Source organism: Plecotus auritus (assembly GCF_963455305.1).
Source record: "Plecotus auritus genome assembly, chromosome: 5".
In the NCBI taxonomy this organism is placed as follows: domain Eukaryota; kingdom Metazoa; phylum Chordata; class Mammalia; order Chiroptera; family Vespertilionidae; genus Plecotus; species Plecotus auritus.
This window is the reverse complement of record NC_137776.1, coordinates 58,857,747-58,884,661: the sequence shown is the minus strand read 5'-3', so window position 1 is coordinate 58,884,661 and position 26,915 is coordinate 58,857,747. Positions and strand designations below refer to the sequence as shown.

At 39.5% G+C, this 26,915-nt stretch overlaps 1 protein-coding gene across 2 annotated transcripts in view; it reads right to left on the bottom strand.

Moving 5' to 3' along the window:
• The window catches only part of LOC308249630 (CD302 antigen), a 163,888-nt gene that overhangs the window by 83,346 nt on the left and 53,627 nt on the right, over window positions 1-26,915 (bottom strand). For both annotated transcript variants that reach the window (XM_080671213.1, XM_080671214.1), the window contains exons 17-29: window positions 23,981-24,016; window positions 23,443-23,618; window positions 22,724-22,794; window positions 20,944-21,023; window positions 20,220-20,359; window positions 17,848-17,953; window positions 17,464-17,624; window positions 13,623-13,752; window positions 12,222-12,448; window positions 7,731-7,896; window positions 5,701-5,868; window positions 4,429-4,545; window positions 546-740 (exon numbers count right to left, since the gene is read on the bottom strand). In XM_080671213.1, the coding sequence (XP_080527339.1) occupies window positions 546-740; window positions 4,429-4,545; window positions 5,701-5,868; window positions 7,731-7,896; window positions 12,222-12,448; window positions 13,623-13,752; window positions 17,464-17,624; window positions 17,848-17,953; window positions 20,220-20,359; window positions 20,944-21,023; window positions 22,724-22,794; window positions 23,443-23,618; window positions 23,981-24,016 (1,773 nt within the window). The remainder of the gene's footprint in view (window positions 1-545; window positions 741-4,428; window positions 4,546-5,700; window positions 5,869-7,730; window positions 7,897-12,221; window positions 12,449-13,622; window positions 13,753-17,463; window positions 17,625-17,847; window positions 17,954-20,219; window positions 20,360-20,943; window positions 21,024-22,723; window positions 22,795-23,442; window positions 23,619-23,980; window positions 24,017-26,915) is intronic.

The window sequence follows — 26,915 nt, the reverse complement described above, 5'->3', positions numbered from 1 at the left end:
ATGATAGTAGATTTTAAAATGTTGAAGAATAGAAAAAACCTCCTGTCTGGTCAAATTCCAAATTAGGTATGTAGATACCACCCCCTTCAGGAAGGCGGAGGGTAACTCTCCACTAAGTAAATGTGGACTGAGTACAGTGCCTTCCTAACAAAGAGTATGTTGTGGGAAGGGGGAAAAAGAGTAACTTTGCAGTGGAAAAATCTGAAAACATTACCTAGAGCCAGGTGACCAAGATTAAAATCAGTAGTGATAATCATGTTGATAGCATACCCTTCATATGATATGAGAATGACACTATTTCTATGCTTTTTCCCTAAACTCCCAAACCATAACCCCAGTTTAATCATGAGAAAAGAATGAGGGACATTGTACAAAACATATGACCAGTGCTCCGCAAAACTGTCAAGGTTACCTCTGCAGCACCTCTCATAGGACGGAATCCAAAGGAAGTACTCAGAAAATACAATTACAAGGTTCCCACCAGGGGAGCTAATGGCTTTATATTCTCTTTCCCTGGAGTGGAAACTCTACATTAGCACACTCACCCATTTCAATTTTGCAAGCAAGAATGCTGTGCTGATGAAAGTAATGTATTTCTTCAACAGCATCAAAGGTATGAATATCCCAGAAGCCATCAGTACTCAAGCCAGCAAAAAAACGGCCATTTTTTATAGCTGGTCTTCCCGCTCTCCAGTGCGTATAGGACAGCATGGTCTCATCAGACCACATAAGAGAATTATCTAGAGAAGAAACATTTTTTTCTATGCTTAGAGATGAAATCAATACTTGAATTACAGTTATGAGGTTAATATTTCAATCTTAAGTTTTCTTTCTCTACTTCCTAAAAGGTTATATGATTATGTGCATCTCTCTAAAATAATTATAACAGTGAGTCATACTTATTTTCAATGTTGAAAGTACAAGTTATAAACATGAAAATAAAAATTTACTTATAATTCCACCATCCTGCAATAACTTTACATGTTGTTATCTTTCATCAAATAATTCATTTTTCCTACATCTATGTTTGACTGCAATGAAAATGAATGTAACTATTTTATAAAAAAGTAATTTATTATAAGACTAGTGACAAATCCCTTCTCTGGACCGAAATCATACACAATTGTGCACAATTATGTCAACTAGTTTTTAACAAGAGTGCCAAGACAATTCAATGGTGAGTGAATAGTTTCTGGGAGAACAGGATATCTATGTATAAAAATAAAAAATGAGGTTGGACCCTTTCCTTTCACCATATACAAAATTAACTCAAAATAGATCACAGATCTAAGAGCCAAAACTATAAAACTCTTAGAAGAAAACATAGGAGAACATTTTATGACCCTAGGGTAGGCAAAGCTCTCTTAGATATGCACAAGTGATAAAAGAAAAATATACATAAATTGGACTTCATTAGAATTAAAAGTTTTGTGCTACAAATTATACTATCAAGAAAGTGATGGAAGAAAATACTTGCAAGTCATTTATTTGACAAGGGACTTCTATCCAGAATATAGAAAGAATACTTAGAACTCAACAATAAAAAGGACAAATAATATAAAAAATGGGCAAAGGGTCGGAATAGAGATTTCTCCAAAGATGACGTACAAATTGCCAATGAATACATGAAACAATGCTGAATAGTTTCAATCATCGGATAAATGAAATTTAAACCTCAGTGATAAATCACTCAGACTCACTTGGATGGCTATAATAATAAAGACAACAAACAAAAACCACCCACAAGTGTTGGCGTAGATATGGGAGAAATTGGAACCCTTGATGGAAAATGGAACAGCAGCTTTGGAAAACTGTCAGTTCTTTAAAGGATTTAACAAATCCAACAATTCCAGACCAAGTATATGTCCAAGAGAAATGAAAACATACATCCACAAAAACTTGTATCTGAGTGTTTATGGCAGCATTATTCATAATAACCAAAAAGGTGAAAACAACTTAAATGCCCACGAACTGATAAACAGATGAATAAAATGTGGTATATCCATACAACGGAATATTATTCAGCCATAAAAAGCGTAATATATGATACATGCTACAGTGCTACATACATAAACCTTAAAACCATTAAGCTAAGTAGAATAATAGTCACACAAAAAATCACATATTGTATGATCTGATTTATATGAAATGTCTAGAGGAGGCAATCTGTAGTGACAGAAAATAGATCAGTGGTTGCTGAGGGTTGGGAGAGGCTATAGAGAATGAGGAGGAACTACTAATAGGTATGGTGTTTCTTGTTAGGTTAGTGATAATTGCAGCCCTCTCTGATTATACAAAAGGCCATCTACACAAATAAAAGAGAAAGATGCAAATTGACCATACCTCCGTGATGCCCACAAGCCAATCAGGAGTATGCAAATTAATCCAACAAAGATGGTGGGTTAATTTGCATATGCAGACACTGAGCAAAGACTGAAGACAACTGAAGATTGAAGAGGCTTGGCTTCTCCGCTGCGGCCAGAGCGAAGGCCTGGGTCCTGGGTGCCGGAGGAAAACCGGTGTCGGCAGCCAGGGGAAGGAAGGCCTATTGCACGAATCTTCGTGCAACGGGTGTCTAGTTAAATTATATACCTTAAATGGCTAAATCATATGGATGTGACTATATCTCAATAAAGTTTTTGGAAAAACAAACTGCTAGGCCTACTGAAATTATGAATTGGTATGAGGAGTGATGTCATTATTACCTACACATAATCCTGATTGTCTGGCTGTTTGTACCTTTCAGTGATCACCATCTCCCAAGGCATTATCCTAAACACCTGCCTGCAGCAATGTAACACTAGCAGTTCTATACATATGATTTTGTTCTTTATTGCTGCTTTGTATCACCTCATGCATCCTAGTCTCTCCCTCTCCCAAAATGTTAAAGTTACAATTTCCTGACTAACACAATGGGCAAAGGTGTATTTCTGAAGTTGCTATACAAAAAGGTCACTTTTTCATTTGAAGTATCTTTCAGTTGACATGTGGCTTCTCTTAGCAATGTCTATTCATGGCCTTAATTTTGAAAAGTTCAGAATTTTAAAAAATAAAACAAAATCCTTTGTATGGGTGGTATACAGTTCAATATTATTTAAGTATATCAAGGTGATAAAAAAAATCTATGGGTATAAATTAAGCCAGTAAGAATTAGATTTAAACCAAATTTGCTTGAAACATCTACTTGTTCATATGGCTACATATTTTAATAGAAATTTTGTTACTCAGACGTTTTATTAAAAATTTTAAGATGATTAAAAGAAAGTCTAGAGATCTGAAAATGCTTTTCAGAATATAGAATACATATTCAGTTGTTTGTGATAATACAATTAACAAAATACATCAGAGGGTGCAATTGAAATCTCGAACTATATCCTGGGTGTGGTCTCCGCTGCTCCGTAAGTTCACTATTTCCTCAGTCACTTTCAGATAAAGCCTGAGAACTTTCCATTTAGTTTCCTCTGCCCCCCCCACCCCATTTCTAAATTTAAGGGTATTCAAGTGTCATTGGAAAAAAGACTTAGGCAACTATGTCCTATTATGATGAATTCATCTTCAACTGGCAACCCAAATCTTACCAATTGCTTGATAGCTTAATTTTCATTAACTAATTTGCAAGCCATAAACATTTAAGAAATGCCTTTGCAACTCATTCTAAGAAATACAAGTTAGATAGCAAAGAGAAGGCTATTTTTAAATTGTCAGATTTGAGTAATTTAGTTTCTTTTCCTACTCCACCTCTGACTATCATTGTCCTGTGCCCCTTATTACAGCCTGTTTTTGAATAAATGCAAACTTTTTGATGCTTTATGCCCACAGAGTGATTTTCTTATTCCTAATTCCAAAACTTTTATGATTTTCAGAACATCTCTAGTTGAGTATCTTTCTAAATTGATCTTAATGAACCTATAATTAGAATCTGTGCTTTACAAAATTTTATAGCAATTAACTTGGATTTGTGGTATTTAGACCCCATGTCAAATATTCTATCCCGTTGTCAATCTATGTATCTGATTTTCCTAATGTATACCCCAAGCTAATGCTATAAAACCACAGGTGCAACATTAATAGAAGTGTAATTCTGTTCTCACTCATTCCACATACACAGATACACAGTACAGATACAAAGTAAGTACTGGAGATGTATATGGGAATGTGATCATTTTTAGTCTGGAACTGCTAGGAGGGAAAGTAGAGAAAGATTTATTTTTCACCATTTAACTCTAAGCTAGGTGGTAAAGACATTTTAATAGCAGAGCAGAGACATAAAAAATGTTTCATATTCATATGTTATGCTTAGTGCATTAATGATAATTTTGTATATTAATAAACATATACTTTGAAGAACTACTGGTATTCTTTTATAGCTTGATAAACAAGTAGTTTATAAAAAGTATAAATATAGAGAAAATCAGATTTACAACTTACTTTCATAAATTAGACCTAACATGACCCATGACGCCATATAATTAAAGTGCAGAAGTTGCTCAAGAACAAAGTTATTCTCTTTTTCATCTCGAATACTCAGAATATGTGATTTTGGATCTGTTAAATAAAAAAATAGTCAATAATTTAAACAATAATTTATCTAGAACACTTTATTTGATTTAGAAAATGTTATTTTCCGAGTTTAATATACCCCTAAACTTAAACAATAGTAAAAAGTAAGAAAGACATGACAATTAAAACTGTCTCATTGTACTAAAATGAATAGGTTAAGAAGTTTTAAAACATTTTGATGATAAATAAGGTCTTATAGACTAGTGACAATCTAGTAGATGAGTAGAGTATTTAAAACTAATTCACTTCACCTTTCCCCATTTAAAGCTTATTTTGAGTTGGTACAATTCCACCTGTATTTGTGATACATTGTCAAAGACTATAATAAATAAAACCTTTTGGATGGGTTCTAAGACAGAGCTTCCTTTGTCTTAGCAATCACTCTTATATTAGGGTTAAAATTTTTTTTTTTATTTCCCATAGTGTGTTCCTCAGGGAATTAATAGGAGTTCCTCAGAAAAGAGCTACATGGATAAAAACTTTGCAAACACTTGGTAAACAAATCAACTAGTTCATTTGGCCAGTATTTCTTACAATATATGCAAATGCATATGTGATCATCTGTAACAGGAAGCGATGGTGTTCCTTAACCTTGTTCTTTTTCTAAAGATCCTCTTGTGTAGAACACCTCTCAAGACCAGTGTTCAACAGAGCAGACTTTGGGGGCGGGGGGAGGTAATGGTTTGATATTTCCCATAGGCACTTTCCACAAAGTTCATAGGTCCATTGTTCAGAAGTTCCAGATCCTCAGTGGATCGCATAGGAAATACCTGAAAAGTCTTCGAAGTGTGAAATATGTGTTTTTTTTTTTAAAGCAGCTTCTTTGTGGCTTATCTAAGCTTCTGACCACTCAAATGAACTTTTCATTTTGCCCAGAGTCCCCTCTATATAGTGATATTTCTTTCCCTTGTGAAGTAGAACCCATTTTGTTTACATCTGTAAAGCCAGAGTTCTCTGATGAATGGATAAAGAAAGAGGTAACTTCTGTACCTTCCATTTCAATTAAAAACAAATTAATGTAGAAATTAGAAGGTATTTTTGAGATCTTGTTACTAGTGCTAATTAGAAATATTTATAACACAGGCAAGATTTTAAAAAATGAGCATAATGCAATATATAATGCCCAAATAATATACTTACTCAGTTTTTGGCATCTAGAATGAACATCATCTTTTGTTACTGCCGTGTATCTATTCTTTGCTACCAAGAAATTGTAGCAATAGTTCTGAAATGGTATCCATGGAGTATTTAAAATAGGAGATGGACAACGAACACTGTTAACTGGCTTGACCTCTTTCTTAGTCTCATCTAGAAAAAAGAATTAATGGTATGAATACTAATTTCAGATATAAATGCTAAATCCTGTGTATAGTAATTGGACTTGATTAGTAGGAAATATTCAGGAAGCCAAGAAATACTAGCCTGGTGATTCTTGTTCTGTTTACATTCAATATAATGTGACCTCCTAACTGGCTTTCTTTAGGAAAGAAATTATTTAACGCAGTAATTTTCTTTCCCCGGCTGTGGAGTGAGTGGAAGAATGTAAAACATGAGGTGCTATTATCAGTGGTCGGCAAACTCATTAGTCAACACAGCCAAATATCAACAGTACGACGACTGAAATTTCTTTTGAGAGCCGAAAACCGACTTCTGCGCATTGGCCACGAAGTTTCATTCGCACTGTACGTGCGCGCCCGCACGTGGTATTTTGTGGAAGAGCCACACTCAAGGGGCCAAAGAGCCGCAGTTTGCCAACCACTGGGTTAACTGTAGTTTCTGTCTTCCTCCATCTCCAAACTTCAAATACAAAAGGCCGCCTCATAGAAACTATACAAACATAATAAAAGGCACTTAACTATAACTTTGATAGTTCATCTTCAAGTGTCTGGTTACTGGTATCTTCTCTAATTTTAAAGGAACATTTAATGAAATATGTGATATATTAAGTAAGTTACTGCTTTAACAAAAGCAAACAGAAATAGTTTAAAACCTGACATCCAGAAAATCTAATTACGGCTCCCCCGCCCCGCCCCATTTTGTGCAAAGGCCATACATTCAAGAAGATGCAAGCATAGACATGCTCTACTCAAAGCCCATGGAACTGCTTAGGTGTGCAGTAGAGAGGCCTGCCAGTCTCTCCCAGCTTATAACCAGTCCCTCCATCTGAGAAGGAGTGTCTTTTTCGTACCCCAAACCCACATGGGGACCCCTGGCCATTGCAAGACCACTTTCCTCTGAGTGAGCTAGAGACTGCATACCTGGCTCAGCCAAGTCCTTCAGATTCCCTCTAAGAAACTGAAAAGTGGTATTCAGGGACAGTCACCTCCAGTGACGGGTACAGGTGAGAGCTGCAGAGCCGCCATGGGTCACCAAGTGCACAGAGAAGCAGAAAGCAGGTAAAGAGAGGAGTGCAGGTCCACAGAGAGAAGCAGGAAGGATTGGTAGAAGATGGCATCAGTTTCTGATTTCCATTCCTCACAAGCCTTAGCTCTATGCCCATTTTTTAAGGATCTAAAATTCTTTTTTTGGTTTAAAACTAGCTTGAGCTGGTGGCTGTTACTGACAACCAAATGAATGTTAACAGTGAGTCACAGAAGAAATTGTAGCTGATGATACGAACTGTGAAAGGATTCCCACAAATATACAATTTTCTATAAGACTATACACAGCAAACGTATGCAAATGAGGCCAATAGGGATTTAAAATTAAAAGGACAATTACCATTGTCAGCTGATAAAGATAAAACATGTCTAAAATAAAAAAATTAATGACAGGATATTTAATATATAGTATTTTTGAATACATATTTTCACAAATTTTGTTGTTAAAAGAGCATGATTGTGCCCAGTCAGCGTGGCTCAGTGGTTGAGCGTCGACCTATGAACCAGGAGGTCACGGTTCGGTTGCCGGTCAGGGCACATGCCTGGGGTTGTGGGCTCGATCCTCAGTGTGGGGCATGCAAGAGACAGTCAATCAATGATTCTCTCTCATCATTGATGTTTCTATCTTTCTCTCCCCCTCCCTTCCTCTCTGAAATCAATAAAAATATATTTTAAAAAATAAGAACATGATTGTAATTTTCTCAAAATTTCAAAACCAGATTTTACAAAACCACACTCTTTGTGAGACTAATAGTAATTTGAGAAATGAAATATTTGAATTTAGCATACTTCCTGGATAATAGCAAATAGCACCCGGTTGGTGGTCATCGCATTCGGACGTTTTCCAGAATCCATCAGTGTCTAAAAACACACAATCCTCCAGCTGCTCATTGTTTTCAGCCCAGCGACTAAACTGAAGATGTTTCCCATCTGACCAAACGTAGTTGAGTTCATCCTGCAAAGAACGAAAACACATTTCAAGTGGCAATACTTCATGTAATCCCTTTTGTATTGCTTTGGCCCTCATGGTCCATCTACTAGTACACTATGCTGCCTCACACATCATTGGCATTGTTGGCTGTTGGAAATCAGAAAGCTAAAGTGGAGTGAAGACCCCTGTTCGGCACTGATAAAGTTAGAAACAACATGTAGTCATGGAGAGAACGTGGGCTTCAGAGCTAAGCACACCTGGTTTTGAATTCTGGGTTGGTCACTTACTAGTTCTTGATTGTGAGTTTACTTGGCCAAGTTTCCATTAATTCCACCCAGGAGGTTCAGTGTCACATCCATTTAATGGATGTGACACTGAACCTCCTGGGTGGAATTAATGGTATAACACGTGTAAAACACCTACCTCAGTGGCTAGCTGGTACACGCCAAAAGCTACATACATATTAGCTCCCTTCCTCCTAACCCCGCAGACCATGTGGATGGCATGGCACTGTTTCCACACTTGTCTTTGGGGACATGCTTCCTTATCACTATATTCTACTGTGCATGGAGAGTCTGCAAACACCTGTTGTTACATCCTGACCAGGCCTGGCCACTCAGCTATCTTGAGGAAGGCTTTACAGAGTAGATACAGAAGTCTAGGAGATGGACTGTGGGGTACAGTTCTGTCTGAGCTTCCCCATGGTGCTGCCAGATCCGAGGCCTCACACAGTGACTCATGGAGCAAAGCTTTCCTGAGACCCAAGGTTAATTTTGTATCCCTGGCTTATTTGGAATACTGGGCAAAGGCCACACACAGTCTCCTTAGTGGACCCATAATAGCAAACATGGTCAAGCCTCAACACCACCAATGTTTCACTCTGAGCTGTTCTCCACCAGAGTTCCAGTTGTCACTTGTGCTCAGTTCTCCCCAGGCCACGTGGCTTCAGATGTCGCCCTCTGGCCATGTGACTGTACTCATATGACCCTGGATTCCACCCCCTTGCCGCACTCCCAACTAACCCAGGTCCTGGGCCTCGGGAACTTATATTCCTCATAGGTTAATCATCTCACACACTCTATCTCTTTAATGAGTACTAAATCTCTTTATTAAGACTATACTTAGCTATTACTAAATTCTTTTTTTTTTTTTTAAATACACTTTTATTATTGATTTCAGAGAGGAAGGGAGAGGGAGAGAGAGGTAGAAACATCAATGATGAAAGAGAATCATTCTTTGGCTGCCTCCTGCATGCAGGTGCCCTGACCGAGAACTGTGACCTAGTCCATAGGTTGATGCTCAACCACTGAGCCACGCCAGCGGGGCTCTGTTTACTAAATTCTTGATCTGTTTTTTTTAAAAGAGAATAATTTCCTTCCAGCACCCACAAGGGAAGGCTGTTTGTTTTTCCATTTTCAAATCCCATAGGGCCATGAGAATGGGGTAGTAGGTATTTTTATCTCCTTCAGTCATTTCCTTTGAGGTTTATGCTTCTCTTACCACTGCCAACTCCCCGATTCCTTGTCTCTCTCTGACATTCACTATGGATCTGGCCCATCTGCTCCTTGCTGACATTCACTAAGGGGATGCCCCAGGCCTTGCTCCAACCCCTGGCCCTGCCACTGACTTAGGGAAATCTATGTTCATGTGGGTGATTCTCCCAGTTCCCAAGTTTTCTTGACACTCTCTACTTCTACGTACTTTTACTGCCACATACTTGAGTGACCTACTGCCACAGTCACACTCTGGATTTTACATTTCCCAGATCTGCTGCACTGCATATGCTGCAAACATGCCTTAGTTCAGGCCAACAGCATTTTCTGCATGCATTTCTACAAGAAACTCTAGTCTCTTATCTCTAGATTACTCACTTCCTCCACCTTCTCCCAGAATAATTTTTCTTAACTAAAAATCTGATATTGTTGTTACCACGTTTAAAATCTTTCAATACCTTCACATTGCTTTCATTGTAAAGTTTTATTTATTTATACCCTGCCCTTTCCCAATGATTTAAGGCAGCTTATGAAGATACATACTAAACAGTTACATGGAATTAGTTACCATAAATAGTAATAGGGGCACAGAGAAACATAGGTAAAGATTAAAAAATAGTATAAGAAACAAGACCCAAATCATTACATGGGGGAAAAAGCTACAAAACAATATGATCCAAATTATCTTAAAAATAAATACATGTACATATAAAAATAACTTGAAGGATATATATACCCAATGAATAAACCATATTTATCACTAGGCACTGTGATTACAGTTGATTTAAATATTTTCTTTTAATTTACTATAATTTTATAAATTTTCCATAGTGACAATATTGCTTTTGTTTCAGAAGTTTAAGGTGATTGAAACCAGAAAATATAATAACTTATTACTAGCCTCACGAGAGACACAGGGATGGGTTTCATATGGTAACAAACACCAAAGAGAAAGTAAGGCAATGTTATGAAGAAAATGATGCTGTGAGGTCTGGGAAAGCAGTTCAAGCCCATGATCTGGCTTGACTTGGGGCTACATTTTAAAATATCCAGCCCAGCCGGTGTGGCTCAGTGAACTGAGTGCCATCTCATGAACCAGGAGGTCACCGGTTCAATTTCCAATCAGGGCACATGCCTGGGTTTCAGGCTTGATAACCAGTAGGGGGCGTGCAGGAGGCAGCCGATCAATGTTTTTCTCTCTCTCTCTTCCTCTCCCTTTCTCTCTCTCTAAAATCAATAAAAACATATTTTAAAAAAATATAAAATATCCAGTGTTGCCCTGGTCAGTGTTGCTCAGTGGTTAAAGTGTCAGCCTGCACACCAAAGGATCACAGGTTCCTTTCCTGGTCAAGGGCTTGTACCTGGGTTACAGGTTCGAGCCTGGCCCTGGTCAGGACGTGTGTGGGAGGCAACCAGACACATAGATGTTTCTCTCTCTCTCCCTCTCTCTCTCTCTCTCTTCCACTCTCTAAAAATCAGTAGGAAAAATATCCTCAGGTGAGGAGAAATAAAATAAAATATCCAGAGTCTTGGAGAAACTCTTCAAGCTGCCTCCTGCACGCCCCCCACTGGGATCGAACCCAAAACCTGGGCATGTGCCCTGACCGGGAATCGAACCTGTGACCTCCTGGTTCATAGGTGGATACTCAACACTGAGCCATGCTGGCCGGGCTAAATACTGCTTCTTTTAAATGAGTCTCTGGTAACTGCTGGTGGTAATAAATCCAAAGTTTGTCAAAGATAATGGTTGCTTCTGAGTCTGTTCTCCAGTTCAGCTCTGGGTTTGTACTAAGACTGAATTGTCTTCGATCATTTTCTCCAAGCAGCCCTAAAGCCATCTTGATATACTGAGGGTCATCCTAAGGTATACATAACTTAGGTTTGCTTCATAAGGCAATGAACTCACTCTCTTTCCTACTCTGCCCATTATCCTCTCTCTGAGAGTAGTTTAGGAATACCGGTCTAGGTGACTTTTATTTAACTAGGGCTTCACCAGTCATGCACTGTGCGGATGCAGGGGGCAAAGTTCACATTACAATCTTTGTAAATGGCACCTTCTATGCACTGCATAATGTATGGAGCCTTATACTCCAGCCCTATACTCCCTACCCTCACAATACATTTCAGTGGGCAGAGTATCAAAGTATTGCATAGAAGACCTAGAAAAGAGACAAAATACCTATAATGCTGAGAGGGATACTACAGCTTTAAAAAAAAAAATCTCTATTAATTATAACCCAAAGCTCCAGTAGCATAAATACTCTCCCATTTGTGCTACCTGTATGCAGTTTAGTGTTGGGAATGGATAGGAGACTAGCATTCCTTGCTGGGCTATGAAATGAATGAGAACTACCCAAGACATCGACCCCGAATCACGGCTTAAGATGTGGCAAAACACTATCCCTTCTTAGAGTGTCTTCGTTTCATTCTGCTGATTCCAAAGGGATAGGAAGGACTCTTCAGCGCCATCCGTGGGGCTTCTACACACCCAGCCCCATCTGGTTTTTAATCCTTCCCCTCCTCTCTTCTCTTCGTTGGCTGAGGAGACATGGCAGCTCCTGATTCCAGCTCAGTTGTTCGTTGGAATAAATTAAAGAAATGATCAGCTACATCGGTCCACTAGAACTTTCTCTTAATCTAAACAATAAAGCACCAGCTCTTCCAACAGTGGAAAGATGACTGCCACTAAAAACTATATACTTCATGAAACTCACTGGAGTAAGGTTTTATGATCTCTGGGTGTTTTTTTTTGTTTTGTTTTGTTTTTGTGTGTGTGTGTGTCTGATAAGAGACAGTACATAATAAAAAATACTGCAGTACATCACCCGATCCTGGCAGTGGGGACTGAAAACTTACGTCTTCACTGGAGAGTCCAATCCACAAGGAGGAGTTATGCAGGACCGCTTGCACGGTTAGGAATGCCTGCTGGTACGGGTCCAAGATGCTCACCAGGCGCATGTTATGTTTCTGGCATTCCCACAGAGCCTCGGGCCACGTTAGAGTCTTCAGGATTATTTTGTACAGATTATTTAGGTACTTTACAGTCTCTGAAGTATTCTGCAAGGTCTGTCTGCCTTCAATGTCTTTGTGTAAAAGAAAAAAGACACAAAAACTACTCACTCTGTGAGTCATAGAACATTTAATGTATTTTAGATATTACCTATCTATTAGTTTATGTTAGATTTTTGGGTGGGAGAGCTAGGTATGTCTTCCTGTATACCTTAGGTAAAATGTATGAACCCGCAATATTTGTTTTCTAAAATTAGAAGAAAATTCTGTTTTAGCTGACCTGATTTAGGAAGGAGAAAAGCTATAAACGAAAGTAGCCTGTGAAAAGATTTCCACTTCAGGTTGGTGTCCAATACTTGCTTTGTTTGAACTGCTTCAACAAGAGGGATTAATTTAGCAAACAGTTCTTCAGAAATACATAGATTATCTACTTGAGAGTATCACTACATAACAAAGTTTTGAAAAAAAATCATCTGTTAAAAACTTATTGTGATTAATGAAAACAATTTAATACCTCTTAAAATATCTTTTTTTCCTTATTATTATTTTTTAAATATATTTTATTGATTTTTTACAGAGAGGAAGGGAGAGGGATAGAGAGTTAGAAACATCGATGAGAGAGAAACATCGATCAGCTGCCTCCTGCACACCCCTGACCAGAATCGAACCTGGGACCCTTCAGTTCACAGGCCGACGCTCTATCCACTGAGCCAAACCGGTCAGGGCTTAAAATATCTTTTTGAAAATATGGACAATTCCTATTTTTACATATACAGTTCAGTTTTATTTGGATTATAAGAAGTCATAGTGATCCATTTATAAATGCTTCACATCTTTTTTTTTAGTGCTAAATTAAACTGTGAATGTTTATACTGAACTAAATTTAAAACATTAAGTTTTTTCTCCCCCTTTTCCCATGATAGAAAGTAAAATCTAAAAAATGCCAGAGTAGAAAGGAGAATAAAATTAAACCATAACTTATCGTTAACAATTCCTAATAACAAATTCCACCTGATAGTTAATTTTGATATTTAATTAAGTATGATGATAATACTTGGAAAAAAAAATCACATTCCATTTGAGATACTCTGACTCACTGAACCAATATGAATTTAGTCGTGCTGACAATTTAAGAAAGCTATGTGATCACAAGTTAATTTTAATTCATTTATAAGATTTTTGTTAAAAAGTACTGTACATATAGCTAACATCATAAAGTCCCACAGTTATTTTGATAATAACCCATACCTGAGTATTTCTGACAGAGAGACAGAGTGTGGTGTTCACTGCAGGACGTGAAATTCCACGTTCCAGTTAAAGGTGACATTCGGTGGTTGAGCATCAGGGCACAGTGGTAGCGGGACTCTTCCTCAAAAATCTAAACAAAGAGGCAAACAGAAACAAGCAGTCTTGAAACCAACAGTCTGAAGATCCCAGCAAGAATGATCCCTGAAAAAGGTTCTAACATCACGTGGTTTTGTGAGTAGTTCCTTCAAACTTTCAGGGAAAGATAGTGCCTCAAACTGTGTCCTAATTCAAAACATGAAGGCGGAAAGCTACGGAGTTCATCTTAGGAAGCTCACATGATCAGAAAAAAGAGCTGACAATATGGCATAAAAAAACTCTATGAACAGAGATGAAAACATTCCCAAATAAAACCCTAACAAATATAACTTGGTAGAATAGTAAAATAATAATCCACTCTGAGCAACTAGATTTTTATGAGAAGATAATGATGGTTTAATGTAACATGTATTAATGTATTATACCAACTGCCAATAGGCTAAATGGGAAAGACTATATGACAATTTCAATAGATGCCGGAAACAAGTTTTAGAAAACGCAGTACTTATTCCTGAATAAAAATTCAAAATAAGCTAGTTACACAATAACTAGAGGCCCGGTTCATGAAATTCGTGTAAAGGGGGGTGGGGGGTGGTATGTGTCCCTAAGCCCAGCCTGCACCCTCTCCAATCTGGGACATCCCTCTCACAATCCAGGACTGCTGGCTCCCAACCGCTCGCCTGCCTGCCTGATTGCCCCTAATTGCCCTCCCCTGCAGGCCTGGTCACACCCAACTGCCCTCCCCTGCAGGCCTGGTCCACCCCAACTGCCCTCCCCTGTAGACCTGGTCCCCCCAACTGCCCTCCCCTGCAGACCTGGTCCCCCCAACTGCCCTCCCCTGCTGGCCTGGTCCCCCCCAACTGCCCTCCCCTGTAGACCTGGCCCCCCCAACTGCCCTCCCCTGCAGGCCTGGTCCCCCTCCAACTGCCCTCCCCTGCTGGCCTGGTCCCCCCCCCCCCAATTGCCCTCCTCTGCTAGCCTGGCCCCCCATCATTGCCCTCCCCTGCTGGCCTGGGTCCCTCCCAACTGCCCTTCCTTGCTGGCCTGATCACCCACAACTGTCCTCCCCTGCTGGCCATCTTGTGGTGGCCATCTTGTGTCACATGGAGGCGGCCATCTTTGACCACACGGGGGCAGCCATCTTGTGTGTTGGAGTGATGGTCAATTTGCATATTACCATTTTATTAGATAGGATATGTCTTAAACAAAGAGACAACACCATATACATAATATAACAATGAAAGACTGCAGATAGGTCCATGAAAGTTTAGATCAAGTCTAGGAAGATGTTTATTACCCCTGGTATTTACCATTGTTCTAGTAGTTACACAATATGCAGTGAAGCATGAACTGTTATTTAAAAATTATGATTGTCTCATTAAACATAAGGAAACCTAGTGAAAAACTCTGAGAAGTAATAAGGGTTTTTAGTAAGATGGATGCTATGACGTGCACTAACTACCAGGGGGCAGGTGCTCAAAGCAGGAGCTTCCCCCTGGTGGTCCCCCCACAGCCAACCTCCTGCGGTCCCTCCCCCCTGATTGGCCCTGATCGCTGGCCAGGCCAAGGGACCCCACCCATGCATGAATTTGTGCACTGCGCCTCCAGTAAATATATAAAAATTCCAAACAATAGCTTTCCTATATATCAGTAAGAAAATCAAGAAAAAAAGTAAGACAGACAATTGCTATAAAAACTTCCTTGAGAGATATAAAGGAAGACTTGAATAAAGAGATATTATACTATATTCTTGAATTAGAAGAGTAATAAAAATATGTGAATTATCTCTAAAATATTGTCAGATTGTCCTCAGAATTTTTTATTTAATTGTTTTGATTGGAAATTGACTAAATAATCCTAATTTGTCTAGAAGAATGGACAAGAATAGCTAAAAATATCTTAAAGGCAAATAATTAAAGAAATCCAGCCCTATTATATATTTTTAAATATGGCAAAATTAGAGTATTTAGATCTGTGAGATTGCTATATAAGAGTATATCTCATATACACATACACTTCATATATAACAAAGAAGCCATCCTATATCTCCTTTTAAAAAAATATTTTTATTGATTTTTCAGAGAGAGGAAGGGAGAGGGAAAGAGAGATAGAAATATCAATGATGAGAATCATCGATCTGCTGCCTCCTGCACAGCCCCTACTGGGGACTGAGCCTGCAACCTGGGCATGTGTCCTGACCAGAAATCAAACCACAATCTCCTGGCTCGTGGGTTGACGCTCGGCCACTGAGCCACTCCGGCTGGGCCTACGTTGCTTGTAACAAATGGAAATAAATGCAATAAATAATGCTAGATAATTAGCTGGGATTAAGAAAAATTATTATATAGTCATTGTCTAGGATGTATTTCTGGAATTCAATTTTAAAGTTAATTTCTTAATCTTTGCTCTTTGTGCAAAAGGTAGTTTGTATCCAGCAAATAGGGAGGTCAGAAGCTGTGGGCAGCAATCTCATGATATAGATAACTATCTATACTAATAAAAGCCTAGGTGGCCCTCGCACCCTCATGTCATCACAAGATGGCCACCCCCACGTCGTCACAATATGGCCGCCACAAGATGGCTGGCAGGAGAGGGCAGTTGGGGCAACCAGGCCTGCAGGGGAGGACAGTTGGTGGCAACCAGGCCTGCAGGGGAGGATAGTTGGGGGTGACCGGGCTGGCAGGGGAGGGCAGTTTGGGGCAATCAGGCCAGCAAGGGAGGGCAGTTGGGGGCCATCAGGCCGGCAGGGGAGAGCAGTTGGGGGGGACCCAGGCCTGCAGGGGAGAGCAGTTTGGGAGAACCAGGCCTGCAGGGGAGGGCAGTTAGGGGTGATCAGGCCTGCAGGGGAGGGCAGTTAGGGGTGACCAGGCTGGCAGGGGAGCAGTTAGGCGTCAATCAGGCCAGCAGGGAGTGGTTAGGGGGTGATCGGGCTGGCAGGCAGAAGTGGTTAGGGGCAATCAGGCAAGAAGGCAGGTGAATCAGCAGTCCCAGATTGTGAGGGGGATGTCCGACAGGATTGGGCCTAAACCGGCAGTTGGACATCCCCCGAGGGGTCCCAGATTGCAGAGTGTGCAGGCTGGGCTGAGGGACATCCCCCAGTGCACGAATTTTGTGCACTGGGCCTCTAGTTGTTAATATAATGCCTAATCTCATTTTATTGCTTCTTTACACTTAGCTCTTAGGGAAAAATGATCATTAATCACCAATTTTGTACTGTTTGCCTCAGGAGACTGGAGCTGACAGTTTCAAATCCCCAAATATTAAATAAAGCATTTATAATTGCTTCTGTTTGCAACTCACTACTTAACAGTTTTACATCATCATGACATAAGGGATGTGGATCTGATGCTATTGTGAAAAATGAGGGCATACACATGAAGGCTAGAGAAGCTACTACTGTTATTGTTCCTCTTGTGACATTCTTATTGAGATACAATTGATAGACAATATAATTTACCCACTGAAAGCATAAATTCCATAAGTTTTAGTATATTCACAGAGTTGTACAACCATTACTCTCCAATCAATTTCAGAAAATTTCACTTCCCCCAAAAGAAAACCCATACCCTTTCACCATCACTCTCAATCCTTCCATCCACTTTAGCCTCTGGCAACCACTAACTTACTTTATGGGTATTTCATATAAATAGAATAAAATAACAGGCCCTTGTTCTTAATCCAATAATTTATGGAAGACTCGAGAATTTCATAGAGCAACATAGATTATTGATTCCAAAAAACTTACATTTGTTGGTATTTTTAGCCTCCGACCAACCAAGAATGGGTGAAAGTTACTGTATGTCAGCTCTCTGTTATCTATCCATTTAGTTATTCTTTCAAAGGCTGTCCAGCGCAAACCAATCCATAGAGCATCTTCCATATCCGGAAGCAATGATGTAATAAAATCTGTCAGAAAGAGATTTTTTTAAAAAGCATTTGACTTATTAAAAATAAAGATATACTAAAAATGTCAATTATTACCTACTTATCTATCATGATAGTCTTTTACCTACTCTGTACAAAAAATAGTTTAATAAGATTTAAAAACTATGTAGATTCCCCTCAGCCTCCCAAAACTAACTTTGCCCCCAGATCAGAATAAAACATGTTCCCAAAACAATTCTGCTACCTTGTTCTCTTTGGCTCAACACCGTAGGAAGGGTGCCACCGTAGGTGTGACAAGTATTGCTTGCTTCAGAAAACGTGAGAGACTTGGGTTTAAGCTTTAGAAAACACTGCAAACAAAGAACATATATGAAGCATAAGATTCCAGACATGGGAAAGCTCACATAGGAAATAAATGTCTCATCTTTTAGAGCAGTGGTTCTCAACCTTTCTAATGCCACGACCCTTTAATACAGTTCCTCGTGTTGTGATGACCTCCAACCATAAAATTATTTTCGTTGCTACTTCATAACTGTAATTTTGCTACTGTTAATGAATCGTAATGTAAATATCTGTGTTTTCCGATGGTCTTAGGCTCTACAGTCATGACCCACAGGTTGAGAACTGCTAGCAAGGGTCACCTAAGACCATTGGAAAACACAGATATTTACATTACGATTCATAGCAGTAGCAGAATTACAGTTATGAAGTAGCAATGAAAATAATTTTATGGTTGGGGGTCACCAAACATGAGGAACTGTATTAAAGGGTTGCGGCATTAGAAAGGTTGAGAACCACTGTTTTAGAGGGTTGTTAATTTTTGGTCTGTATCTCACAGATATGGAAATTTATAAAGTAGTACTATAAAAATGCAGATCTACACTCCCTATATGAACAACTGAAGAGTGGTCTTTGAACTACTTTATATATCTCCCATTTATTGAGTGCTTCCTCTGTGCTAAACAGTTTGTATAGTATTACCTCATTTAATTCTCACAACTGGGGAAACAGAGGCACAGGTGCAGTAAGTAACTTTACCCATAAGTGACATAGCCATAAAATGGTATGGTCAGCATTTAGACCCCGTTACATCTGATTTCAAAGTCTGTATTCTTAATTATCACCTCCTTATATATAAAAATAAATAACTTAAAAAAGAAATTATTTCCCTGTCCCTTGGCAGAATATTTTGATTCAATTTACATCAACTGTGTAAATTTAGTACCAGTACTTTGGGGGGGAAAGACTGTCCTAATTTAAAAAAATCAAAATATACCCCTAATATTTCAGCTTTACTACAGATGTTTCTAGCTGTCAGACACATCTCCTTTTTCTTTTTGATGTTATAATCATACTAGAGGCCCAGTGCACGAATTCGTTCACCAGTAGGGTCCTTTGGCCTAGCCTGTGGGATTGGGCCAGAACCGACATCCCCCAAGGGGTCCTGGATTGTGAGAGGGTGCAGGCTAGGCCAAGGGACCCCACCAGTGCATGATTAGGGCTGGGGAGGGACGTGGGAGGGCTCCAGGACATGTTTGGCCTGTTTTGCTCAGTCCCGATCGTCCAGACCCCAGCAGCAAGCTAACCTACGGGTCGGAGCATCTGCTCCCTGGTGGTCAGTGTACATCATAGCAACTGGTCGACTGTCTGCCCCCTGGTGGTCAGTACACATCATAGCAAGCAGTTGAGTGGCCTTAGCATATCATTAACATATTATCTTTTGATTGGTTGAATGGCCGACCGGACACAGCATGTTAGGCTTTTATTATATAGGATTAGTGTGGAGTAGTATGTTCTAAATTGTGTTCCTTAAAACATTCAGCAAAATGTTTTTATTTAATCCTCCATACAGAATGAAGTGGCCAAGGGCATACAAGTCATTGTGTGGCTTCTAGAAGACTCTAGAGAAAATACCCTGAGCTTGAGCTTGGAAGCCTCATGGCAGAGGAAAAAGACAAAAGGAACCTGACTTTGAAGAATTCATAGAGTTTACATACCCACCCCAAGCTGCTTACCTTCAAACTTCTTTTATGTAATAGAATAAATGTTTTAATAGTGTACCTATCTCTCTTTTCAGCAAATATATCCCTAAGAGATACATATACCAATATGGATTATGCATCTCAAAGAAGCAAGTATAGAATGTAGCATTTCCCAAACCTATTTAATCATAAACTACTTTAGAGGCAAGATCAATGATTAACATTTGGTTGGCATATGTGTAGATCCCAAATAGTAGTTTGGGAAATGCTAGTCTAGTTTGATTAGTAGATGTTGGGTGGATGTTTTCCATAAGGGGGAAAATTTATCAGCCAGAAATTAAGTCAGTTTCCTATATGCCATAGAGATAGTCTTGACTTCAATGTATTACTATCTGTTGATACTGGAACTTCAGCAATTTAAGTGTGAGTAATAACAGAATAGGAACACACTATTTTGAGAGAGCTGTAGGCATGACTAACAAGAGAGTTAACTTGGTTTCTGACTAAGGTGAGATATTGAAATATGCAGAAGCTGTCTTAGTGAAGTTATTTGATGGATTGACCTTCAGTCACAGGCCATACAACCAACATGAAAGCAATCATCGTTTGCACAATGTAGCAATTCTCTTTTTACCTTATTCAGAAAAGAAATCCAATTCCCAGAGCATTGTATTTTAGCTGGCGAATCTGGACTATATTTCTCCAATGAAGATACATTATATTTTTCACAGATGAAGGACAACTTGGTATTACAGTCTGCTGGTTTATTTAAGTCTGAGAAATGAAAAGCAGGATTACTGTGGTGAGATTTTCCATCTAGTACACTTTAAAAACAATCCAGTGATAAAGAAAGTCTATTTAAATTAATTCCCAGATGGTTAAAATATAGTCCTTCTCTTCTCTAGCCATTTACGTCTTCTAGCACTATTCATATCAGTAGGTTATAGCATACTAATATTGCCTATAAAAATGCACACATACGGCGTAACAACCACAGTTACCACAGTTCCTGATGGCGGGAAATAGAATTGAAGGAGGCTAATGAAAGGGAAAGGGACCAAAACTATATTTTAGAACTGCTGCCTGTTCATCTTTGCAAATTTGTCTACATGATTATTACTTACGAAAGTGGTAAGTTTACTTGTAAGTAATTACTTTAGGATAAAGGAAGTAAAAATATGCACAGTCAAAAGTAACTTTACTTGCACCTGGAAATTGTGCTATTGTGATTAGCAATAAGTCAGAAAAGACAAAGCTGCCAAACACATAATCAAAGGGAAAACAAAATTAAACTAGTAATTGAATCTGAATTTCACATGTTACATAATCAACATTAAAGGATTTGGAATTAATTTTACCGCTAAGCCAAGTCCTGGCAGATATGTATAGACATTCTTTTCCAAATGTTATAGGAAAGTGATGCCATGAATGTCTTGAGCTGAAAGAAAATGAGAGATTTGAGAACTTAGGATGTAGTTACATGTCCCATTCTGGTGTTTACTGTAAGTAATTTTAATTTTAAACTTATGCCATTATTTTATACCCCTTAACTAGAGGCCCGGTGCATGAAATTCATGCACGGGGGAGGGTGTCCCCCAGCCCAGCTTGCACCCTCTCCAATCTGGGACCCCTGTCCGACTGCCCGTTTAGGCCCGATCCCTCTCATAATCCAGGAATGCTGGCTCCCAACTGCTCACCTGCCTGCCTTCCTGATTGCCCCTAAATGCTTCTGCCTGCCAGCATGATCACCCCATAACCACTCCCCTGCCAGCCTGATTGATGCCTAACTGCCCCCCTGCCAGCCTGGTCACCCCTAACTGCCCTCCCCTGCAGGCCTGGTTCTCCCAAACTGCTCTCCCCTGCAGGCCTGGGTCCCCCCCAACTGCCCTTCCCTGCAGGCCCGGTCGCCCCCAACTTCCCTCCTCTGCTGGCCTGGTCACCCCTAACTGCCCTCCCCTGCAGGCTTGATCGCCCCCAACTGCCCTCCCTTGCAGGCCTGGTCCCTCCCAACTGCCCTCCCCTGCTGGCCTGATCGCCCACAACTGCCCTCCCTTGTAGACATGGTCCCTCCCAACTGCCCTTCCCTGCTGGCCATCTTGTCGTGGCCATCTTGTGTCCAAATGGGGGCAGGATCTTTGACCACATGGGGGCAGCCATCTTTTGTGTTGGAGTGATGGTCAGTTTGCATATTACTCTTTTATTAGATAGGATAGAGGCCTAGTGCACGGGTGGGGACCAGCTGGTTTGCCCTGAAGGGTGTCCTGGATCAGGGTGGGGTTCCCTTGGGGCATGGGATGGCCTGGGTGAGGGGCCTGTGGTGGTTTGCAGGTCGGCCACCCCCATACCTCCTGGCAACCCAAGCGGAGGCCCTGGTATCAGGGATTTATTTATCTTCTATAATTGAAACTTTGTAGCCAAAGCAGGCCAGGGCTGCAGAAGCTTGGCTTCCTCCATCGCCGGGGGCAACTCAAGCCTCCTGCTCTCTCCAGCTCCGTGGCTGCCGCCATTTTTGTTGGGATTTATTTATCTTCTATAATTGAAACTTTGTAGCCTTAAGTGGAGGCCTGGGCCTGCCAGGGTGTGCGAAAAGCTTGGTTTCCTCCATTGCTGGGGAAACCCAAGCCTCCTGCTTGCTCCGTGGCCACAGTCATCTTGGTTGGGTTAATTTGCATACTCACTTCTGATTGGCTGGTGGGCGTGGCTTGTGGGTGTAGCAGAGTGACGGTTAATTTGCATATTACTCTTTTATTAGATAGGATTCTTGATGTAAATATGCAAAAGGTCTTGGTTTCTCTAACCTAGGCAGTTTATGGATTAATGCACAAAACTAATTATGAAAAGTAATCCATTTAGCCCAACAGGTGTGGCTCAGTGGTTGAACATCGACCTATGAACCATGAGGTCATGGTTCAAATCCTGTCAGGGCACATGCCCTGGTTGTAGGCTTGTCCCCAGTAGGGGGCATGCAGGAGGCAGCCAATCAATGATTCTCTTTCATCATTGATGTTTCTATCTCTCTCGCCCTCTCTGAAATCAATAAAAATATATTTTAAAAAGGGTAATACATTTATTAAAAGGGAATTTGGGACTGCTTCTTTCAAATCACTTTATAAAGGTAGCATCAATAATAATACATACTATATAAAATGATGATCTATTATTGGCTGCTCAGGGGTTCTCACCCACCACTTCTGCTCATCACTAGATATCTGAAAAACAAACGAAATATCCATCCTTATATGTGCTGAGTTTTCTAGGAGAGTTTTAATTTAACCCCATCCCACCATAACCACAAAACACTAAGATTTCCAAACATTCCGTTACTTTGCTATCTAAATTACACAAACCAGGTCCTTTCACCAAAAGAGTAGTTTGAAAACTCTTTGTATATTCAAAGGCCCTATTTTGCATATAGAAAATATGGTTGCTGTAGCTATGGGCATACATCAAGTGGACATATAGTGTCCTATTGCAACTAATTATAAATTTAAAGATGAACAAATTATTTTTCCTCCAAAAAGCTATTTTGCAAAGCTAGTTATTAGTAGAAACAGAAACTCAAGTTAACTATAAAGTTAACTTTTAGTAAAATATGTGATAAGGACTTAGGATAATTTATAATATCTATTGCTGTTCATTGTATAAATTGATATTCATAATTAGTCTTGAATATTGTAAAACATAAGCAATTAAAGTTAACATTTCTAACAAGAAACGAGGGATTTGAATGTTAGGCAAATTTTACTTGAGAGGAACATTTAACTTTTGTAGATTTTGGCAAGAATTTTGAAAAAATATTAATGGAATAAATATAAAAATAAGAACAATATTTAAAAATACATTCTTTTTAAAATTACATTTGCTATTTTGTTTTTGATGGCTTTTAGTCCTGCAAAAGATGTTAAAGTAGCCAGGGAGCTATGATTGCTGGCGCAATATAGGACAGCTTCTTCATAGTTTAAGCGAGGTTCAGGGACAAACCAATATTCACTCCCTTCTATTATAACTGGAGGTCCATGAATTCCAGCACGCTCTAAAGGAAAAGAATATCAGAGTTATGACTGTGTAAACCAAACTGCACCCTCTAAGCATGGATTAATGTTCAAAACTTTTAAAAATTGTAATTCATTTAGACTCCTGGCTCTCTCTGGGCAGGGCAGTGCTTCCTGAGGACTCCTGAGCCAATGACTGCCACCCAGAGTCACAGAGAAAGACAAATCCACCCTAGTAGTCTCATCCCACCACAGCCAATCACCTCCCTCCCTGGAGATATTTCATCTCCGTTGAAGATGTGATAGAGAAGAAACTGTCACTCAGGCCTGGGTTTAAATAAACGAGATGCATTATTGAAAAAGTAAAGGCGGATTTGGCTAAATTTCAGTTTTCTTAACTCACCTGGATTGTACCAGTCTGGTGTTTTTGGAGTATGACCTGTATGAGGAAGAAAGCAAGTGGCTCAAGTTTAGTGTCCAATTACAGATAATCGCATATATAAGTCAGGGTCTTCAATCTACAGAGGGCTCACAGTATTGCTGAGGTCTGTCCATTTCTGGCTGAACCATTTCCTTTCATGTTATGATCACTTCAATTTGAATTCTGTGGGGCCTACGCTAAAGCTATTATAGTGGCAATAAAAAAGCAGATCTGTTGAATATTAATAAAGTATCACTAGCAGTTCTCTACCTTATACCATGGAAGTCACGAAGGAAGACCAGATGGACAAACATAGCTAATAATTAGAAAGCACAAATAAGTAAATGCACCTGCTGTATACTTTACATAGAAGCACTAAGGAATATGCACCAAGATAATCATCATTGTAGGATGAGGTTATTCAGAAACCGCTTCTCCATCTAACGCAGTTTAAGTAATTGTTCTGTAAACCTGGGTGGGTAGAGTTTATTGTCTCCCAGGACATCCTTGGAAACAATGTGCAATGATCCAGTACCAAACCTTTTGAGAAGGTGAAAGACAAAACTGGGAGGAAAACAATGAAAATCACTCAGGCTTCCTGGATAGACACAGAGGAAAGACTGAAATTGGATGGGTCAGTGTCCAAATGCCCTCACACCCTTTGTGTTGAGATGCTGTGGGTCAGTTCTTTAACTCCCTGAGCCTCAATGCTTTACTCTATAGAAAGTGAGACTCTACCTCCTAACTCACAAAGTCTGTGTGAAGCTCAGGTGAGATCGCGCTGGGGAAGCACCCCCCACAGTTCCAGGCACAGAGCAGCTCCTCCCAGGATGCTGGATTGCTTCCTTTACCCTTTTCATTGTGCTTTTAGGTCTCATAGATTTCCAGTCATCGTTTTATGAATCTTAGAAATTACAGAGTAAAATAGCTGTTCCTAAGTTTGTCGTTGTATCAGGGCATAATACAAAAGACTGCCTATATATCCAGCATCTTTGGTTTCTCTCTCAGTTCTCTGCATGTTGGATATATATATATATTTAACCAACAATGCTGCCAACCTGCTTAAAATGTGTAGCTTCTTGTTTGTAATCATGTGTTGGGGGAATACTATGTCTAAACTTTAAATTTTTCTTTGTTAGTGAAAAAAGCAGAATACAAGGTGTTTTGTTTTGTTTTATTTTTTTACAAAAAAATTACAAATATGACTCAAAAAACTACAGGACACTGAAAAAAGAGATGGAGGAAGACATAAACAGATGGAAGAACATACCGTGTTCATGGATTGGTAGAATCAACATCATTAAAATGTCCATACTATCCAAAGCAATCTATAGATTCAATGCACTCCCCATTAAAATACCAGTGGTATATTTCATAGACTTAGAACGAATTCTCCAAAAATTCATCTGGAATAAAAAAGGCCCTAACTGGTTTGGCTCAGTGAATAGAGCGTCGGCCTGTGGACTGAAGGGTCCCAGGTTGGATTCCAGTCAAGGGTATGTACCTTGGTTGCAGGCACATCCCCAGTAGGGGGTGTGCAGAAGGCAGCTGATCGATGTTTCTCTCTCATCGATGTTTCTAACTCTCTATCTTTCTCCCTTCCTCTCTGTAAAAAAAATCAATAAAATATATTTTAAAAAAAGACTCTGAATAGCTGCAGCAATCCTGAGAAAGAAGAACAAAGTAGGAAGGATTGCAATACCAGATATCAAGCTATATTACAAAGCCACTGTTCTCAAAACTGCCTGATACTGGCACAAGAACAGACATATAGACCGATGGAATAGAATAGAGAACCCAGAAATCGACCCAAACCACTATGCTCAATTAATATTTGACAAAGGAGGCGTGAACATACAATGGAATCAAGAAAGTCTCTTCAATAAATGGTGTTGGGAAAATTGGACAGATACATGCAAAAAAATGAAACTTGACCACCAACTTACACCATACACAAAAATAAACTCAAAATGGATAAAGGACTTAAACGTAAGACAGGAAAACCATAAAAATCTTAGAGAAATCCACAGGCAGCAAAATCTCAGACATGTGCCAAAGCAATATATTCACAGATACAGCTCCTAGGGCAATGAAAACTAAAGAGAAAATAAACAAAAAACCATCAACAAAACAACAAGAAAGCCCACTGCATGGGAGAACATATTTGCCAATGTTATCTCTGATAAGGGTTTAATCTCCAACATTTACAGGGAACTCATACAACTTAACAAAAGGAAGATAAACAATCCAATCCAAAAATGGGCAACAGACCTAGATAGATGACATACAGAAGGCCAAGAGACATATGAAAACATGCTCAAAGTCACCAATCATCTGAGAGATGCAAATCAAAACAACATGAGGTACCATCTCACACCTGTCTGAATGGCTATCATCAACAAATCAACAAACAACAAGTGCTGGCGAGGATGTAAAGAAAAAGGAACCCTTATGCACTGTTGGTGGGAATGCAGACTGGTGTAGCCATTGTAGAGAACAGTATGGAGTTTCCTCAAAAACTAAAAATGGAACTCCCATTTGACCCAATAATCCCACTTCTAGGAATATATTCCAAGAAACTAGAAACACCAATCAGAAAGGATATATGCACCCCTGTGTTCATAGCAGCACAATTCACCATAGCTAAGATTTGGAAACAGCCTAAGTGCCCATCAGCAGATGAGTGGATTAGAAAACTGTGGTACATCTACACAATGGAATACTATGCTGTTGTAAAAAGGAAGGGACTCCTACCATTTGCAACAGCATGGATGGACCTGGAGAGCATTATGCTAAGCAAAATAAGTCAGTCAGAGAAAGATAAATATTGCATGATCTCACTCATTTGTGGAATATAATAAATAACATAAATTGATGAACAAAATCAGATCCAGAGACAGAGAAGCATCGATCAGAC